Here is a 20,631-nt window from a genome sequence, read left to right as displayed (position 1 = left end):
AAGTCCAGGCAGTCGGATCCAAATAATTGTGCGACTCACCGAATGGATGCTCGAAATAAAATCGGGCATCCATTTCTCCATTGCTATCAGCTGGCCCGCCACCATCCATGGGCCAGCTGCGAGCACCGCCGCCCGATCATCACCAAAGACAAATCGGATGGTGAGAAACCCCTCCATCATTGGCAAAACCTCAACCTCGCTCTGCAGCTTGCACCAATTCTGGAGGTCTCGCACCACCAGCTCCGGAGGAACTCGCCGCCCCAGACTCCTTGCGATCACTGTCATATCCTCCCAGAGGCCTCTAGCTTGCGACGCCCGCTCCGACAGTACCACCGCCACTCGGGGATATCTCCGTTGAAGTTCCTCCAGCTCCGCCTCAGTGAAGCAATGGATGGAGTCGTCTGGCCATCACATGGTCCCTCCCGCCACCTTCAACCACAACGGAGTGGTGTTGGCCTGCCCAGAAGCAAGGCTTGAAGGCTGATCACCTCCGGAGCCACCCGGCGCCGCTGTGCTAGGGGCCGCCATGGCCGCACACCAGGTGTTTGATGGAAGGTTGTCCACTGCACGACTATTGATTCAGCAAGGCACTGCCCTCAAGACCCTGTTCAACCCACCCTAGCTTTTGACTTTCCCAGATCAACTGCCCTGCATCAATAACGTTCCATCAGACTTGAGCCCCAAACAAGTGATACATTAACGTGCCATCCAGTAGTGATTCATGATTCAGTAATCATCAGACTTGAGCCCCAAACAAGTATCTCACACATTATTTCGCCAGCCAACCATCTTGGTACACGCTGTTAAATTATATACATCCAATGAACCAGCACGAGCAATCGCAACTTGCTCTATCCTGAGCAATTCCTAGAATCCCAAACACTAACGCTATTAACATATTTTCCAATAAAAAACAGAAGATACCCCATGGGTATAATTTCTCGATGCATCAACCTTTGAATCTCATGACTTCCATATCTTCCAAAATTTTCTCTGGCTGATAAAGCACCTGCTTTTTCTTCTCCATCTTGCTTTATGCTTTCCTTTAGTTTGTAGTAGTGCAGAGGCAGTGTAATAGCCAGAAAAGTTGAAGTCGAACACTAGCGGTCTGCAATAACACCAGAATTGACACCTCACTCTTGTATTAAAACGTGCAGATACTGACCTAAGCATTCCTTGCTTTAAGCCTTCGTAGCTCCTCCAGCGTGCATATTAGCCTGCAGTCACAAACATGTCACACATCTGTATTAAGGTATAAATGTATTTGGTTTCAGAATGTTATGGTTACCTCCACTGCAGGTCCGTGATATCTTGGATCAGCTTCTTCTCCCTTTCATGGGCAAAGTCCAGCTGCGAATACAAGAAATTCTTTCAACAAATACAGAAATAAGAACTTCGAAGATGCTATTACCATGTGAAGTTTTAAGGTTGCAAGTGACTGATGTTACTATCAGTCTCGTAAAAAATATCAATCAACAGGTATCAATTACTCCATCTGGATTTGTCAATCCAAAACGAAGTCAAGTGTATGATAACCACATAGCTGTAGATCACAAAGATGGTGTTTTGTTTCCTATCAGTTGCTATTAGACTACAATGCTGATTAGAAAACAAAGTGAGGCGTGAACACCAAGGGTGAGTTCAGATGCTGGGTTGTGAGATCCAAGGGTTTTATATGTGCTAACAGGAACAGCCGCAATGTTAAGTTGGAGGGATTGAAGGTAAAACTTTTGAGTTCCTGTAGGACTCTCTGACTACGTCCACAAAATCCACATATAGGTTACAACAATGAACTTTAAAAATGATTATGTATCCTGGAAATTGGGATTGTGGGATAAATGCCCTCTTTTTTCTATTTTTAGATTCCTCCCCGATGCAAGACAGAAGAGAAGAGGAGGAGGAGGAGGAGGAGGAGGAGGAGGAGGAGGTAGAGGGAGAGGGCAACTCAATATTTTGCATTCTCAAAATTTAATAATACAAACTGTATTTTCAATCAACATAGTAATGGGTTTATATACATAATCAAAAATCTTAATAAGAGTCTGGATAAAAATAAAATACTAGAGTCCTTATAAAATTCTAATTTTAGAGTCCTGAAATGTGTAGTCTTTGAGTCCACATAAAACATAAAACTCCCTAATGCCAAAGTAAAATAATATTTTCTAATTTTTGTATTTGTGCCTAACAGAAGTGCACTTAAATGTCATATTGAAGTGTCCACTGTCACTCTCCCTCTCTTGTTTGCTGATTGAAAGTCTTTGCATTGTATTCCCATGCATATTCTCATTGCTCCAGCTCGCTTTGAAATGATCACATACATTGTGTCATTTTCTCAATGTGGGAAGATCAGCCTGGTAGAGAACAATGAGGAAGAAGTGTAGATGGGCCCAACGTGAAGCCACCAATTTATATTCTAAAAAATTGGAGATCTCATAAACAATGATTTATATTGATTGCTTTATTAGTAAACTAGCAATAGTGAGAGCTTTCATTGCTGTAAATTGACCATGCTGCCCCTTTGGCCATCTATTTTCTAAGCTGCAAATGTATCCTGCACCTAAAAAGCAATTAGGAGCATCTAGACACATTAATACCTTTTCTTAGTAGAGGATACAAAGCATAGTACATCAAAGCATACTAGCTGAACTGAGAAGACTTATGATGTAGGCTATATACCAGAATTAAGTTAATAGCATCTAGAGGTGTTGACAGCAACTTATGAAATAATGTTACAGTTTGAGACAATGATTCACTGCAATAAAGGTATGGGACCTCAACACTCCATCAATGAACTATTTTCAAAAAACATAGTATTCGTATAGTTGAATAGCTAAATCTTGCATATGGAAATAAAAATAATGCAGTACTGTGAAATTTCAGGATTTGTGCTAGAATAATAAAAAAGGAAATGACCCCGGTGTGTCCACTTTGCTTTAATGCCAAGAATATCCATCTGTTGAGGCTGTACTTTACCTCAATTTAATACAGAAATCATTTAGGAGAAGGGAGTGAATCTTAGAGAACATTTATCATTTTCAAGGTTTATATATTAAGAGGTAATTTGATGGATGTTTTAAAAAATATATGCATTAAATATTATGTAAAAAGCATTTAAAATATGCATAGCATAGCACGAATATCATAATCATCTAGCCTTTTCCCAACAATTTGGTATTGGATATAGCATAACAAGAATATGCAAGAGGTATATATCATGATATGACGAGGCTAGCAATCGCGGGACCCCGACATCAAAGATCATAGCTAGGCCCTTATCATTTGAAATTTGTCAGAGATGCGCCGAATGCTAATACTCAAGGAGAATCAAGGAATATAATTTGCAGAGTTCCTGATTTACAAAATTAAGATTCACGCGGTATAATCATAATACAGGATCTGCACGAGTTAGTAGGAGCATGATAAAAATGTGTCCTTAAAAAAACAGCATAGTGAACAATATTTTCCCTTCTTTGGTTATCTCGGATCTGTCATGCTACAAAATGGGGAAATAGATAACAATATACCGTTACATCCAACTCATGATAGATAAGGTGAAGGCATGATTTTGAAGTGCTGTCGATTATTACATGTTGGTGAGATGATATATCCATTAAGTGTCTTGCTTCTAAACTTTTTTTTCCAGTGGAATAGGAATTATTGCAGAAAGGAAAGGCATGTATTACTGTATGTAGTGGGTGCCAACTTGTCAAAAATAGTTTTGTTGTATATACTGGAATCAAAGGTGTTAAGCACAGTGCAAGCACCTACAAATGGTATGTTATATCAAGAAAATTAATATTGACATAAGGTAAAAATAAGCTTTTTATAAATGGAAGAAGGATAGGACTAGCAGCACTAAATATTAGGATAAAACATATATGGTTGTACAACATCTGCAACATAGAAAGGAGAAGACCATGGTATAGAGAGGCACTGATATTTATGTGGACAAATCAATCAAAGAGAAAGTCAACCAAAATCTAGATGACCCATGAGAAATCAGATCTTGTGCTGACCAGGGATTTAGAATTTGATTAGAAGAAACACGAAATGAATATTCTTAAGGCCAGCCCATTAGATGGGGATAAAACTTGTTCATAGCGTAGGATGCAATGCAAATATAACAAAGTCCATCTAATATACAAAGATGTAATACATGAGTGATATGGCCTGTAATAATTGGATATATCAGGTTATTGGCTTATAGCCTAGCACTAGCCATTTAATTTGTAAATATGATGCACATATAGGGCTCTTGATGTGAGGACCTGTGCATGTGTGTGGTTGGTCCCGCATTGTTTGTGCATTTGGGAAATCTCAGATACTCAAGTGGGGTCAAGAATCCCAATAAATAACCTTTTGGAGAGCCTTAGGGTGCCAATTGGGCGAGCCATTTTGGTTAAGGTCCTAGCCTCCTAGGTACTTACAAGTAGTATTAGAGCCAACTTAGCCCATGACCAATGTGGGACTAGGGGTCACTATAGCACGAGCCTTTTGGGGGCTGAGAATGAGCTGGCCATAGTATTTGTAATTGGATTATTTGTGACTCGAGCCTTAAGGAAGATGCCAGGGCTTAAAAATAAGGGGATTGTGGTAGAAACCATAGTCTTGCATTATTTGTGTGTTGCATAGGTCTTGGGTGCTTAAGCAAGGCTAAGGATCTATATTAATAACTTCTAGCTAGCTTTTTCAACAAAGGTCCTGGGTCGTTGCAAATGTATGAGGCATTGTATAGGCATATTTAGCCCCATATTGATTGTGCATTAGAGAGAACTTGGGTACTTAAGTAGAGACAATGAAAGAGTAGATGCCCTATAAGCCAATCATTTGATGGGTTTCTCTTTGTAATCCTCCAAATCATGTACTTTGACACTCGATATATATCAATAAAGGCATTGTGTTTCATCATTTGCTGCTTATCTATTTTATTATTGGATGATGAACCCCATAAATTAGGACATTGATTTTGAGGTTATGATGAGATTATACCAGTGAGACCTAAAATCCTAAAATCCTAATTTAGAATATTCCCAGTCAAATTGGTATATTGAGTCGGGGATCAATATTACCGGAAAGACTGGCACATCTTATGTATGCTCAATGTAGAGGGTGATTGATCTCACAATCACTTGTGTGAGACACTAATACAAAGATGTGGGTGCTCATTAGAGGAATGAGTTCACTGAAATGACCAGCCATGAGAACATCTTATGGATTCTTACTTAATTATCAAAAGATGGTTCTCATAGTGGGAGTTGTGCAAGTGATCCTTAGACCTGAGATCACCATGGTACCTTGTGCACTTGAAGCTATATTTTGGTTTACCCTCATTCACGACATTGCGTTGTGTACGGGGTATTCTGGATATGGTGGATTTTGTACGAAGGTTGTGAGTAGGTCAACAAGGAATCAGTCACTTCTAGTAAGAGAAGGTAACATCCTACTTACTCTAATCTTATGATGATTCATGAAGCCTTTGATCAAAGCAAAATGAATATTAGAAAGAGTTTCTAATGTTTCATTGTTTGAATTATCATATAAAAGATTGAGAGAGACATGAATAAGTGATTGAGTTTGATATTGATCCATACTCGAGCACTTATTCAGGATGTAGTATGACTGAGGGATTGAATTGCACAGTAACTTTCCACTGAAGGGTATGTTTGGATTTGTCCAATACATTCCTCATCTTCCGGGTAGACATGATACGTTGCTAGACGTCAATCATGTCTTGTGGGTTGATCGGATCAAAGAGTTTGATTATATCAAAGCATCAGAAAGGTTCTGATTGCTAAGTCAGGTTTAGCACTAAATTGAACCTAAATTGGATTAGAGGTATTCTAATCAGGTTAGGTCAACTTGCACCTGCACCTACTGCTGGCTAAGATAAGGAACCCAATGGGTCACACACAAGGGAATTGATCAAGGGTCTAATTGGATTAGATCATGTTTGCAAGATGAACATGCTAGCACGTGTTGCAAACCCTAGCTCCTGATTCAAATTAAATTCGAATATGATTCTTAGATTTGGTTGATCTAATATGATTAGATCATGACCTAATATGGGTTAGCCAAGAGTTGAAACCCATTTGGCTTTAATTAGACCTGATTTGATTAGGTTTAATGTTTTCTTTAAGTTGGTTAAACCCAATTGGATTGGGTTTGATAGGGCCTTCACTTCTGGACCATTGGATCGCTTCCTGGATGAAGGATCTGGTCCACTGGTTGGCGCCTTCATCTGGACCATTGGATGGCTTCCTGGATGAAGGATCTGGTCCACTGGTTAGCGCCTGAATCTGGACCACTGGATGGCTCTCTGGATGAAAGATCTGGACCGTTGCTCAGCGCCTGAATCTGGACCACTGGATGGCTCTCTGGATGAAAGATCTGGACCGTTGCTCAGCGCCTGAATCTGGACCATCGGTGATGGCATCTTACTTCTGGACCATTGGATGGCACCCTGGATGATGATGTCTTGATCTGGACCATTAGATGGCACCTAGATCTGGACCATTGGCTTTGGTTCACTGCATTTGGGCCCTTGGATCATCAGGATTTAAGAGGGAGATGTGAGAAAGAAGTTGATACACCCTTCTCCTTAGCACCCCATCATGATGGGATGCATCTCTTGGCACATGCCTCATCATGATGAGGTGTGTGGATGGGATGCATCCCTTTATGATGCATCCCTCCATCTCTTATAAATAGGAGGTGCCTTGGGGTTCTAAAGATCATCCAAGAAAAAGCCTCTCCTTCTCTCTCCCTTATCCCTTCTTTCTTACAAGCCTCTCTCTTTTGTCCTAACCCAAGACAAGAGGGTCTTCTTTAGGACAAAAAGGCTAGTGAATGTTTTAGAGGTAGAAAGGAAGAAGGAAGTGAAGGAAAATCAGCCAATTAAATCCTTTGGAAGGATTGAACAATTAGAATCAAGTTTTGGTGGAGCTAGAGTCTTGAACCCATTCCTGTGTGGATCAACATTGGAGGGTGAACATTTGGGCACCTTAGGACATCTTCAGACATATTGGATATAGCGTGATAGGTATTCTTCTATACCAAGATTATATTTTCTACATTATTTGGTTATACTATTAAGGTGATCTTGGCTTATTAGGATTTCATATAATGGGTTTTATAAGAAAATTTTATAATCCCGTATCTTCCGCTGACCTAGGGCACTGGGAAACCCTAACAGTGGTATCAGAGCCACCCTTAATCAGTTTAACCAAATGATAATACATGCTATTATCTTGATGCTATGAGATAGTTAGGTTGTTTGTATGCATGATTAGTTTATGCTATGAGATAGTGTTATATTCATGTTGTAGCACAGTATAATTGCTAGTACTAAATTATAGAATATGCAATGAGACCAATATAGTAGTATGAAACTTTGGGCTGACCCATTCTGGAACAATCGACTCAGTTGGTGTCTAGGAAGGAAGCCACAGGTGGTTACTTAATTAGGACCTCACTCTCTGAGTGAGGGGTGCCTCCCACCTGCTTTCCTGGCCAATTATTTGATTGTCCTTTATGGTTGAGCTTAATGTTAGTAAGATACTATTATTTGAAAGCCCTCACTAAATTCATAATTAAGTCGTAGTGTTAATTGCTTTAAGCTGAGCCATTCTGAATCAATTGACTAAGTTGGTGTCTAGGAAAGAGGCTACAGGTGGTTATTTAATTAGGACCTTACTAAGTAAGGAGAGCCTCCCATCTGCTTACCTGGCCAACTATTTGATTGACCTCCATGGAAAAGCTAATTGCTGATATAACACTATAAAGGTCCTTCCTTCATGCTTAGATATTATTATGTCAATATCTACGCTAGCTTGTTGTGATTCCCACAAGGCTAGTATTAGGGATTGATATTGTAATATCTTGGTGCATATGATGCATATGGCATATTTTAATATGTTGCCTTGTTGTGATTCCCACAAGGGCAGCATTATTTAAATATGACTGTATAAAAATGAAGGGTTTGACTTAACTAGACACAATAGTTTGTTGTGATTCCCACAAGACTATATGTGTGCTAGAGGACAGAATAAAGTTGGGAATTGCATGGGATACAATTGGAAAGAGTTTCCTACCTTTGAACTTATAAGGGCTTGTTGTGATTCCCACAAGGTCTTTTATAAGGAATTTGGATCTCAACCCCACTAAGAAAATTAGTATTTTCTCGTTCATCATACTTGAGGGTTATGACATTCGATAAAAATAGTGGGAGTAACAATTAGATAGAAGTCCTTGTCTGATTGAATACATGTCATCATGATTGGTCTGCTTATATTAGTGTTCTTTGTAATTATAGATTAATTCTGCAAAAATGGCATCTTCACTCTCACTTAGAGGTATCTTAGATACAAACAAATTGACTGGTCCCAACTATGTGGATTGGTTGAGAAATTTAAAGATTGTTCTCACACAAGAAAAACTTTCCTACATTCTTGAAACCCCTGACCTAGGGTCAGCAGGGGAAGATGCAACTGAGGAGGAATTGGCCACATATCGTATGTGGAAAAATGATAGTTTGACTGTCAAATGTATCATGCTTGCTTCTATGAATAATGAATTGCAGAGGCAGCATGATAGCATGGATACTCACTCCATACTCCTTAACTTAAAGGAGTTATATGGTGAGCAGAGCAGAACTGCTAGATATGAGATATCTAAACAGTTGTTCCGTGCTAGAATGATCGAGGGATCATCTGTGCAAGACCACTGTTTAAAGGTTATAGACTTAATCACTCGATTAAGTCAACTTGGTTTTGCTATGGACAGTGAGCTCAGTCAGGATTTGATCCTGCAATCACTACCCGACTCATTCTCGCAGTTTGTCGTGAATTATCACATGAACAAACTGAATTCCTCCCTGCCTGAGCTTCTAAATATGCTGAAAACAGCAGAGTCTCACATCAAGAAGGACAAGGGTCCGATCCTTCTTGTTGGTGAGAGCTCAAAGAAGAAGTCGGGCAACAAGGGTTCAAAGAAAAAACTAAACCCTAAGAGTCGCATCAAAAAGAAGAAGGGAAAGAAAATCTCTGGACTCGGTACCTGTTTCCACTGTGGCAAGACGGGGCATTGGAAAAGGAACTGCAAGAGCTTTCTTGCAAGTGTGAAGCCTGATGCAAGTGTTGCATCAAAAGGTATGTTTTTATTACATGCCAATATGACATTAAGTTCTTCTGATTCTAATTCATGGGTATTGGATACCGGTTGTGGTTTTCACATATGCAAATCTTTGTATGGACTGCAGAAAATTAGAAGTCTGAAGAAAGGTGACTTCGAGCTATATGGCGCTGGAGGAGAATCCATCCAGGCTGAAGCTGTTGGCACCTACATACTGGAGCTACCCTCCGGAAAGTTCTTGAAGCTAGAAGACTGTTATTTTATGCCAAAAATCATTAGAAATGTAATTTCAATTCCTTTGTTGCTTAAGAAAGGATTCGAAATAAATGGAAAGAGCAATGGTTGCTCTATTTCTTTATCTAATGAGTATTATTGTCATGGCACTATGGAAAATGGTCTTTTAGTATTATGTCTTAATAATGTTATGTTTCATATTGGCAAAGATAATAAAAGAAAAAGAGAAAATATTAATAATACCCTCCTCTGGCATTACCGATTAGGTCATATTAGTGAGACAAGGTTACATAAGTTGTATAAAGATAAATTCTTTGACCCTTATGATTTTGAATCATTAGGAACTTGTGAATCTTGTCTTATGGGTAAAATGACCAAGTCTCCATTCTCGGGACATGGAGAAAGGGCAAGTGAGTTGTTAGAACTCGTACACACTGATGTGTGCGGTCCTATGTCAACTCAAGCTAGAGATGGATACTCTTACTTCATCACATTTACTGATGACTTATCAAGGTTCGGTTTTGTGTATCTAATGAAACATAAATCCGAAGCCTTTGATAAATTTAAAGAGTATCAAAGTATGGTCGAAAAACAAACTGGAAAGTGTATTAAAATCCTTCGATCTGATCGAGGAGGAGAATACCTTTCTAGTGAATTTTTAGACTATCTTAAATTAAAGGGTATACTCTCTGAATGGACACCTCCATATACGCCACAATTAAATGGTGTAGCTGAAAGAAGGAATCGTACCTTATTAGATATGGTACGGTCCATGATGTGCTTCACAAATCTTCCAATTTTCTTTTGGGGACATGCCCTAGAAACTGCTGCATTACTATTAAATAGAGTACCATCTAAGTCTGTATCTAGCACTCCATATGAGATATGGAAAGGAAAGAAACCTAATCTTAAGTATCTTAAGATATGGGGTTGTCATGCTTATGTCAAAAGAAATTTTGGACATAAGCTAAGTGCTAGATCGGACAAATGTATATTTGTAGGTTATCCTAAAGACAGTTTAGGATATATCTTCTATGATCCTACCGAACAAAAGGTATTTGTTGCTAGGCATGCCACTTTCTTGGAAAAAGAGTTTTTCTTAGAAAAAGGCAAGGATAGAAGAATTGAACTTGATGAAGTTCAAGACCTACAAGGTGAGACACATAATAATCCTCAACCAGATGTACCCATGGAAGAGGTACAACCACTACACACTACTCCTCTCCGAAGGTTAGAAAGAGTGCGAAATGCACCTAAGAGGTATGGATTTATCATTGAGAATGATGAAGCCCACATCATTGATAACGATGACCCTCTGACCTATTCGGAAGCTGTCAAGAGTAGGGACTCTGACAGATGGCTAGACGCCATGAAATCCGAGATAGATTCTATGTATACAAACCAAGTGTGGACTTTGGTTGATGCACCTGAGGGAGTGATTCCAATAGGGTGCAAATGGGTATACAAGAAGAAGATAGGAGCTGATGGCCAAGTAGAAACCTACAAGGCCAGGCTAGTGGCAAAAGGTTTCAGGCAAAAACAAGGCATTGATTATGATGAAACTTTTTCGCCAGTAGCTATGCTCAAATCTATTCGGATTATCCTTGCTATAGCTGCATACTATGATTATGAGATATGGCAGATGGATGTCAAAACCGTCTTTCTTAATGGTCACCTTGAGGAAGAGGTTTATATGACACAGCCAGAGGGATTTGTCTCAAAAGGGAGAGCAAATCAAGTATGTAGGCTTAAGAAATCCATTTATGGATTAAAGCAGGCATCTAGGAGTTGGAACATCCATTTTGATATGATAGTCAAAGAGTTTGCCTTCATTAAAAATATAGATGAACCTTGTGTGTACAAGAAGACTAATGGGAGTGCTATTGTCTTCTTGATATTATATGTGGACGATATATTGGTCATTGGAAATGATGTTCCAATGATGCAATCGGTCAAGACTTGGTTATCAAAGAAATTTTCCATGAAAGACTTGGGTGAAGCATCCTATATACTTGGTATAAGGATCTATAGAGATAGATCTAAAAGGATGCTAGGTTTGTCCCAGTCTAGGTACATTGATAATGTGCTGAAGAGGTTCAGCATGGATGGAAGTAAGAAAGGTTTCTTACCCATAGGACATGGCATACAACTCTCTAGGAAGATGTCTCCTAAGACATCTGAAGAGAGGACTAGAATGAGTTCTATTCCCTATGCTTCAGCAGTAGGGTCGATCATGTATGCTATGTTATGTACCAGGCCTGATGTAGCTTATGCCTTAGGTATGGTAAGTAGATTTCAGGCAGATCCCGGGGAGGATCATTGGAAAATTGTGAAAAGCATTCTCAAATACTTGAGAAGGACTAGAGATGTTTTTCTGATTTATGGAGGATCAGAATTGAAACTAGAAGGCTATTCAGATTCTAGCTTTCAATCTGATCCAGATGATAGCAAGTCAATCTCTGGATATATCTTCACTTTGAATGGTGGAGCTGTGAGTTGGAAAAGTTCCAAACAGCAAACTGTAGCTGACTCAACCACTGAGGCAGAATACATAGCTGTTAGTGAAGCTGCTAAAGAAGCAGTCTGGATGAAGAAGTTCATCACAGAGCTGGGTGTAGTTCCTGAGATTGTCGGACCAGTCCCAGTTTATTGCGATAACACTGGAGCAGTTGCACAGGCTAAGGAACCAAGGTCTCATCATAGATCCAAGCACATTTTGAGACGCTTCCACCTTGTTCGAGAGATAATCGAAAGACAAGACGTCAAGATTGAACGAGTAGACACAAAGAACAATATAGCAGACCCATTTACTAAAGCTCTACCACAGCAGCAATTCAATCGTCACCTCGATTGTATGGGGTTAAAATATAAGGGCGATTGGCTTTAGTGCAAGTGGGAGATTGAAAGAGTAGATGCCCTATAAGCCAATCATTTGATGGGTTTCTCTTTGTAATCCTCCAAATCATGTACTTTGACACTCGATATATATCAATAAAGGCATTGTGTTTCATCATTTGCTGCTTATCTATTTTATTATTGGATGATGAACCCCATAAATTAGGACATTGATTTTAGGGTTATGATGAGATTATACCAGTGAGACCTAAAATCCTAAAATCCTAATTTAGAATATTCCCAGTCAAATTGGTATATTGAGTCGGGGATCAATATTACCGGAAAGACTGGCACATCTTATGTATGCTCAATGTAGAGGGTGATTGATCTCACAATCACTTGTGTGAGACACTAATACAAAGATGTGGGTGCTCATTAGAGGAATGAGTTCACTGAAATGACCAGCCATGAGAACATCTTATGGATTCTTACTTAATTATCAAAAGATGGTTCTCATAGTGGGAGTTGTGCAAGTGATCCTTAGACCTGAGATCACCATGGTACCTTGTGCACTTGAAGCTATATTTTGGTTTACCCTCATTCACGACATTGCGTTGTGTACGGGGTATTCTGGATATGGTGGATTTTGTACGAAGGTTGTGAGTAGGTCAACAAGGAATCAGTCACTTCTAGTAAGAGAAGGTAACATCCTACTTACTCTAATCTTATGATGATTCACGAAGCCTTTGATCAAAGCAAAATGAATATTAGAAAGAGTTTCTAATGTTTCATTGTTTGAATTATCATATAAAAGATTGAGAGAGACATGAATAAGTGATTGAGTTTGATATTGATCCATACTCGAGCACTTATTCAGGATGTAGTATGACTGAGGGATTGAATTGCACAGTAACTTTCCACTGAAGGGTATGTTTGGATTTGTCCAATACATTCCTCATCTTCCGGGTAGACATGATACGTTGCTAGACGTCAATCATGTCTTGTGGGTTGATCGGATCAAAGAGTTTGATTATATCAAAGCATCAGAAAGGTTCTGATTGCTAAGTCAGGTTTAGCACTAAATTGAACCTAAATTGGATTAGAGGTATTCTAATCAGGTTAGGTCAACTTGCACCTGCACCTACTGCTGGCTAAGATAAGGAACCCAATGGGTCACACACAAGGGAATTGATCAAGGGTCTAATTGGATTAGATCATGTTTGCAAGATGAACATGCTAGCACGTGTTGCAAACCCTAGCTCCTGATTCAAATTAAATTCGAATATGATTCTTAGATTTGGTTGATCTAATATGATTAGATCATGACCTAATATGGGTTAGCCAAGAGTTGAAACCCATTTGGCTTTAATTAGACCTGATTTGATTAGGTTTAATGTTTTCTTTAAGTTGGTTAAACCCAATTGGATTGGGTTTGATAGGGCCTTCACTTCTGGACCATTGGATCGCTTCCTGGATGAAGGATCTGGTCCACTGGTTGGCGCCTTCATCTGGACCATTGGATGGCTTCCTGGATGAAGGATCTGGTCCACTGGTTAGCGCCTGAATCTGGACCACTGGATGGCTCTCTGGATGAAAGATCTGGACCGTTGCTCAGCGCCTGAATCTGGACCACTGGATGGCTCTCTGGATGAAAGATCTGGACCGTTGCTCAGCGCCTGAATCTGGACCATCGGTGATGGCATCTTACTTCTGGACCATTGGATGGCACCCTGGATGATGATGTCTTGATCTGGACCATTAGATGGCACCTAGATCTGGACCATTGGCTTTGGTTCACTGCATTTGGGCCCTTGGATCATCAGGATTTAAGAGGGAGATGTGAGAAAGAAGTTGATACACCCTTCTCCTTAGCACCCCATCATGATGGGATGCATCTCTTGGCACATGCCTCATCATGATGAGGTGTGTGGATGGGATGCATCCCTTTATGATGCATCCCTCCATCTCTTATAAATAGGAGGTGCCTTGGGGTTCTAAAGATCATCCAAGAAAAAGCCTCTCCTTCTCTCTCCCTTATCCCTTCTTTCTTACAAGCCTCTCTCTTTTGTCCTAACCCAAGACAAGAGGGTCTTCTTTAGGACAAAAAGGCTAGTGAATGTTTTAGAGGTAGAAAGGAAGAAGTGAAGGAAAATCAGCCAATTAAATCCTTTGGAAGGATTGAACAATTAGAATCAAGTTTTGGTGGAGCTAGAGTCTTGAACCCATTCCTGTGTGGATCAACATTGGAGGGTGAACATTTGGGCACCTTAGGACATCTTCAGACATATTGGATATAGCGTGATAGGTATTCTTCTATACCAAGATTATATTTTCTACATTATTTGGTTATACTATTAAGGTGATCTTGGCTTATTAGGGTTTCATATAATGGGTTTTATAAGAAAATTTTATAATCCCGTATCTTCCGCTGACCTAGGGCACTGGGAAACCCTAACAGACAAGAGCCCCAGCTAATATCCTTCTTGTTAGCTTTCTTGGATGAGGACTTGGATTGTATCGGAGCCAATATAGCCCGTGGCTTATGTATGGCTCGGGAACACTTCAATGCAGGTCCTTTTGACCAACAACCAGTTGTGGTGTTTTTGTTTGTAATTGGACCCTTCCTCGATAAGGACACCAAGGTTTTAAATAGGGGGAGTGTGTAAGAAACCCTGCGAGTGTGTATGTAGTCCCATATTAGTTATACTTTAGGGAGATCTTGCATACTTAAATAGGATCGAGGATCTTAATTTATAACCTTTGAGGTAGCTTGTTTAGGTGAGATGCTGGGTTATTATAAATGGCTCCATATTCGTTTAGCTAATACATAGTTTTTCAACATTTTGCTCTTTTTTGCTCCTCAAGTTATGTGGTATCAACTTGGGGATTTTTTTTTAATCTTGTCATGGTACGTCCTAGCCCACTAGAAGTATATGACCCCCATTTGCCAATCCCTACAACTAAATGTGATTGTCACATGGACTTGCATGATGGCAACTTAATTTGGCATACTAACCAAATGATCACCAAAATGAAATGACATGTTCATCATTGTCAGTCAAAAAAAAAAAAAAACTCAAATCCAGTAACCTATATGAAAGCCAGCTTTTGTGCACTCTTAACATAGAGCATAGCTTGCTCTTGATTTTTCCTAATCAACATGCCCTTGGTAACTAGTAAATGGTGAAAGGTTCAACTTCCAATCCACTAATCATTCTCTAGTTACCTTTAGGGGTGCAAATGGGTCAGGTCGGGTCGGGTCGGGTCGGATCATAAGTGACCCTAACCTAATTCGGTTTTTTGTTCGGATCTTAATTTTGGACCCAGATCCGATCGGATCGGGTCTACTGCGACAATTTTTGACCCAATGGGTCATTCAGATCGGGTCGGGTCCATGTATAACCCGGATCCAATCCAAAAAATTTGGGTGCGGTTCGGGTCAACTCATCCATGGCTTCAGAATTTGTGTTTGCACCCTCGCGAGCTGCAGCCTGTAGGCTCAAATAATTTTACAAATTCAGGTCGGATCGGGTCATAGGATTGAAAATCCAAAATTACCCAAATTTTTAAATGGGTCAGGTCGGGTCTGAATTCAGTAAACCTAGACCTGACCTGGAGGACCCAACCCCACGGGTCCTCCAAAACAGATCAGATCGGGTCTAAGCGAGTCGGATCGGGTCGGGTCACGGGTCAACCCGACCCATTTGCAATCTTAGTTACCTTCAATTTCATTTTGAATTTTCTTTCTAGCACCTGCATTGAAAACTAAAGCTCTTGCTTTTATAAGTACCCATCAACCTTCATCCAAAAAACATTTTATATATCTTCTTTAGTCAAGGTTCACTTCATCTCTACTTAGTTACTTCACCAAATCATTTCTTTCCCTTGACATCTTGAACCATCCTATTCATTTGTACAATTTCATATGTTTGTCATCATTCTTTTACACTGTAAGGTGCTTGTCATATTTGTTTGCTCTCTAAGTGTTCCATTTGCCCACCTGGGATTTCCATTGCTTGTATTCTTAATATTAATACACTACTAAACCTTGTAGGATACACTTGCAATCCTCCTTGTACTCATCATAGCTACTTCTATTGACTAGAATTCCCACTTTCATAGGCTCAACATGTGTTAAACATTTTGTAATACACCAATAAGCCTTGGGATCACACACTTACACCTTGATTTGGTTCATGACTAGCTCCTAAAAATAGACACTTAACTTGCAAGTGTCGCAGCCTAGGTTGCACCCACCTTGCACACACATCTCAAAAAGCGACATGATCAAAGGTTTGTTGTCTTGGTACCGGACCCCGTATAGATACCATCCTATTACAATCGGTATGTCTAGTACCGTTCGGCACCAACAATCGGTACGTCTAGTACGGTTTGGTATACTAACAGTCGGTACGCCTCCTGTACCACGTACCAATTTGGTACCGATATGGTACAGTACGATCAGTATATACAAGTGCCAACCAGTATAGCAAACCTTGACCCAACCAATTAAATTGAAAAAATGTTGCTTGTGCACCATGGATGCAATGTTTGATTCATTGTATGCATTCTCACCATCAAATTCAGGGTGGCACAAATAAGATAGGATGTATCCCTACCTTGTAATATTGGAAATTTCAAAGCCTTGCCAGCAGCTAGGTGGTGTTCCTCTTCCCATGCTCATCCCTTAACACATTCTAGTTCTCATAAATACTAACTAATGGTACAAATCACACTACATAATCTAATGCCTACAATTTTGCAGCTTGGACCTCATGCCTCCCTCATGCCATATGCTGATATGCATAGAAGAATAAGCCTATAATTACTTGTCTTTCAACATGAATCCAGCACGTCTTCCTCTAACTTCAGTGGCCAACTATCACTTCCATATGTTTCAAATGTCTCTCATGTCTAAATTAACCTGGCAACAACAAATAGGCTAATCGATTTTGGCTGACCTTTTTTTCTCTTTTTCTAGGAGAATACTAGGGTTAGGAGCCCTGACAAAAATCTTTAATAGAATAAAAATTGCCAATTTTGGCGGACTAATTTATTCTAACGTTCTTCTATGAGCGAGATCTTAATAAGATAAGGGTTTAAATTCAGAAAACGAGATAGAGTATGCAGATGTAATTTTAGTGAAATAGAAACAAAGATAACACCATAATAAACAATTATGGGCAAGAAATACCAAAAGGTTATTTCGCTTTTTGGAATTTATTGTACAAAATAATAAAGAAATGGATAAAGACATAGTAGAACTCGAACTGATTGGATGAAATGAAGACATATTGTTTGACTACTATATATAGTCACATACCTTGACAACTAAAAGAAAAAATATTGAATAATAATAAGGCATGTAATGTTGTATGTCTCAGATGTTGGTCAATATAGATGCTCCAAGTAAACAAGTGTAGCATAAACTAGAATGCTAAGATAGATGTGTGGTAATATTAGAAAAGGATAAAATGAAAAACTAGTATGATAGAGAAGCTGTAGGAGTTGCATAAGCTAAGGACAACATGATGGAGAATTGATTGACATGGTATGGGCATGTAAGATGAAGATCAAAAGGGATTCTAGTAAGGAGAGGTACTTTAATTGGAAATTGAAGGATACACAAAAAGGAGGGGAAGACCTAAGATTGCATAGATGGTGGATGTAAGAGATATGGACAATTTTGGAATAACTTTAGAGGTGATCCTAAATAGGAATTACTGGTGAATGAGATCCATAAAGCCAACCACAAATAGTTAGGACAAGGTTGGATAGTTATGGTTACGTAATAAAGACACCCAGCCAATTTCTTTGCTAGAATAAAGTTGGTCAATTTTGGCTCGTTACTTTGTTCGCCTGTTTTTGTTATTTCATGTAACATTTTCTTATAGCACAAAAAATTAGGATATAAGGTCATGACACACTTTTGAAGGCCATATGAATCATCTTTGTGTTCCTCCATTTGGTCTAGTCTGTCTCTAAAGTTTGTACTACCAAGATTTATGATTTTTTTACTTCAGCCTTTCAACCAAACATTTTTTATCAAATAATAAGGACTGCAATTTGAAAAAAGTACCCAGACCTCCCATTATCATGAAACTATGCCAGCAATAGTTTTTATCTTATTAATTTGATATTTAGAATCCAATAACTTACATGGCATTGCTCTGATATTTTTTACATATTTTGAAAGATCCAACAGATATTTTGGCAAACACATTAAGGGCCTCTAGACTTGATGGTTTGCATGAGTATGTAGTCTAAGATTGGGCTTTATCTTCTGCCATGTCACCTATTTGCAAGATTTTTAGTGAGAAATTAATCACTTACCAAGGACTTCTCGCTTACAATATGAGGTGATGATAGGGATGCTCCCGCAATTGAACGATTAGTTGAAGCATTGGAAACTGGTGAATCACTAGCACTCAGCTGCTTGATCATACTAAGGATATTATCCTGCAAAAGAAAGAGGAAAAAATAAAAGAAACTAAAAAATAGATTGAAAAGGAGAATATATGTTCCTCATACCCTTTCAAAAATATTTGCCTGTAGAATACAATGCAGCTGTGGAAAAATGGAACAAGCAGAAAGATTTGATGTAGCGTCCACTGATGATGGTACACTTGTCATAGAAAGCTGTGATATAGCCTACAGAATCCATGATTTTGATAAGCCATTCAACAAAAGAAAACCCTAAGACATTATGTCTGCTCCTTTTTGGAAGCCAATGAGACCTAACAATCTGTGTTAACCTAAGCTGTAATTGACATTGAGTCCATTGTTTGACTGCCATTTGATGTTTAGTCCCTGTTGTCTAAAAATTTTGTTCATGCCCCTTGATTTGATGTCTTTTTACATTTAGTCCCTGGTCCTGTACAAAAGTCGATGTAAGCATGTCTATGTAAGCGTGTCTATGTACCAATGTACAGAAACAAGTTTAAATGTGTGTTAGAACAGGTGTAAGTATCTACACAATATTATCCTAACTGTGGGCAGGACTAAACGAATAAAATGTGTGAGAATTAAGCATCAAATGGCAGTCAAACAAAGGACTGGTTGTTAAGTTTCCCTTAACCTAATTCATACATGACTCACATTTATCATAACAATAAAAAAGAGTTCGAATATTTTTTACTTGCCCACTTAGAACTCATCCACACTTTCTGCATATTTTATATCTGTGGAGGCAATTGTCAATGTGATAACATGGATTATCAAAGGATTAAACAACATGTAACAGTTTGAACAAGGTAAGGGATTTTACATAAACACTAAAACAACTATACCTAGTTAAATGCTAGTATCAATTCCATACAGCCTGAAGACAATCACCTTAGAACTATGTACCTGAAAACTGCGGACTCTTTTGAAGGCCAATAGATGGAAGAGCCTGAAAGGGCAGGAGAAGCCTCCACATCAAAATTATAATCTAAAAGAAGCCTGGGTATTCACAGTTGATAGCTTACCTTGTTTAAGTCAACATTCTCAGATGTCACTTTAAAACGTCCCCTTTGCTGCACAAGTGGAGGCTTTTGATTTATCATCAAGATTATCAGCACTTGGTACTGCAATCACAAATGTCAGCTTAAAAAACAAAATGCAGGTGAGGAGTTTAAATGCAAAATTTCAATAAAAAATAGAAATAAGTAAAGCGAGCCAGTGAAATGCAAAGAGAAATGGTTTATATGCATGCCTGATGACTTGGGTGCTTTAGGCATTGCTTCAACAGGTGTCTCATTAAATATGTGAGAAACTCCACCGCTGCAATTTCCCAAGTTCTGGAGTAGACTTTTTTGCTTCAAACTGAAAACAGAAAATAAAACTTAGTTATATAGTGAAGACAGAGAAGGACGAAGAACTCAGTACATGAACAACTTTTATGCAATAGATGCAAAAGGTGGACAACTATCACGGAGTACATGAAGCAGTCCACAACTGATACATGAGGACAATAAGACCCTTATAGTGAAAGATGGTTTTCTAAGAAGAAACGCCTCTCCCAAGAAAACAGAGCGTTACCCAAAGAGAAAAGCCTATTGACTTTGAAAAAAATGCCTATGAGAAAATGCTTTTCCTCCTTTCTCCTTTGCCTCTATTCCCTTGTATCTTCAATATCAGTTTTATGCCTCCTAGAAGACCTTAGTTATGGATGCTTTTTTGTTTTGCAATTGCTGCACAAAAGATGGAATCCTCACCAAGCAAAACATGATTACTGCAATGCTATCCCAAATTTAAGGACTTCGAATTCATTGCAAGGAAGGGCCGCAAAAAATTCTACAGGGATGACCAATTAAGCCATTACAAAAGGAATAAACCAGGTAGCAGTAATACTGAAGATCCACTGTTGAATACGTGACCTTGACGGAGAAATCTGTGTGTAAAGAAACATGCAAATCTACAACAAATAATCCAAAAGAAACATTGCACAAC

At 39.0% G+C, this 20,631-nt stretch overlaps 1 protein-coding gene across 1 annotated transcript; it reads right to left on the bottom strand.

The window, feature by feature from the left end:
- Positions 1-692: 692 nt before the first annotated feature.
- On the bottom strand, positions 693-19,439 carry LOC120110548. The gene is made up of 4 exons (XM_039125815.1): positions 18,730-19,439; positions 18,532-18,657; positions 1,289-1,350; positions 693-1,217 (listed from the first exon to the last, which is right to left on the bottom strand). Exons 1-4 carry the CDS (start codon positions 18,829-18,831, stop codon positions 1,166-1,168), a joined length of 342 nt encoding a protein of 113 aa, XP_038981743.1. The 5' UTR covers positions 18,832-19,439; the 3' UTR covers positions 693-1,165.
- Positions 19,440-20,631: the final 1,192 nt, after the last annotated feature.

Source organism: Phoenix dactylifera, chromosome 1 (assembly GCF_009389715.1).
Source record: "Phoenix dactylifera cultivar Barhee BC4 chromosome 1, palm_55x_up_171113_PBpolish2nd_filt_p, whole genome shotgun sequence".
In the NCBI taxonomy this organism is placed as follows: Eukaryota; Viridiplantae; Streptophyta; class Magnoliopsida; order Arecales; family Arecaceae; genus Phoenix; species Phoenix dactylifera.
This window is presented reverse-complemented; position numbering and strand designations above follow the sequence as displayed.

Coding starts and splice junctions, on each gene's coding strand:
- LOC120110548 (XM_039125815.1), bottom strand. CDS start 18,831: ATGACAAGTGTACCATCATCAGTGGACGCTACATCAAATCTTTCTGCT. Junction 18,658..18,729: donor AGGCAAATATTTTTGAAAGG/GTATGAGGAACA, acceptor TTTCTTTTGCAG/GATAATATCCTTAGTATGAT. Junction 1,218..1,288: donor ATCACGGACCTGCAGTGGAG/GTAACCATAACA, acceptor TTGTGACTGCAG/GCTAATATGCACGCTGGAGG.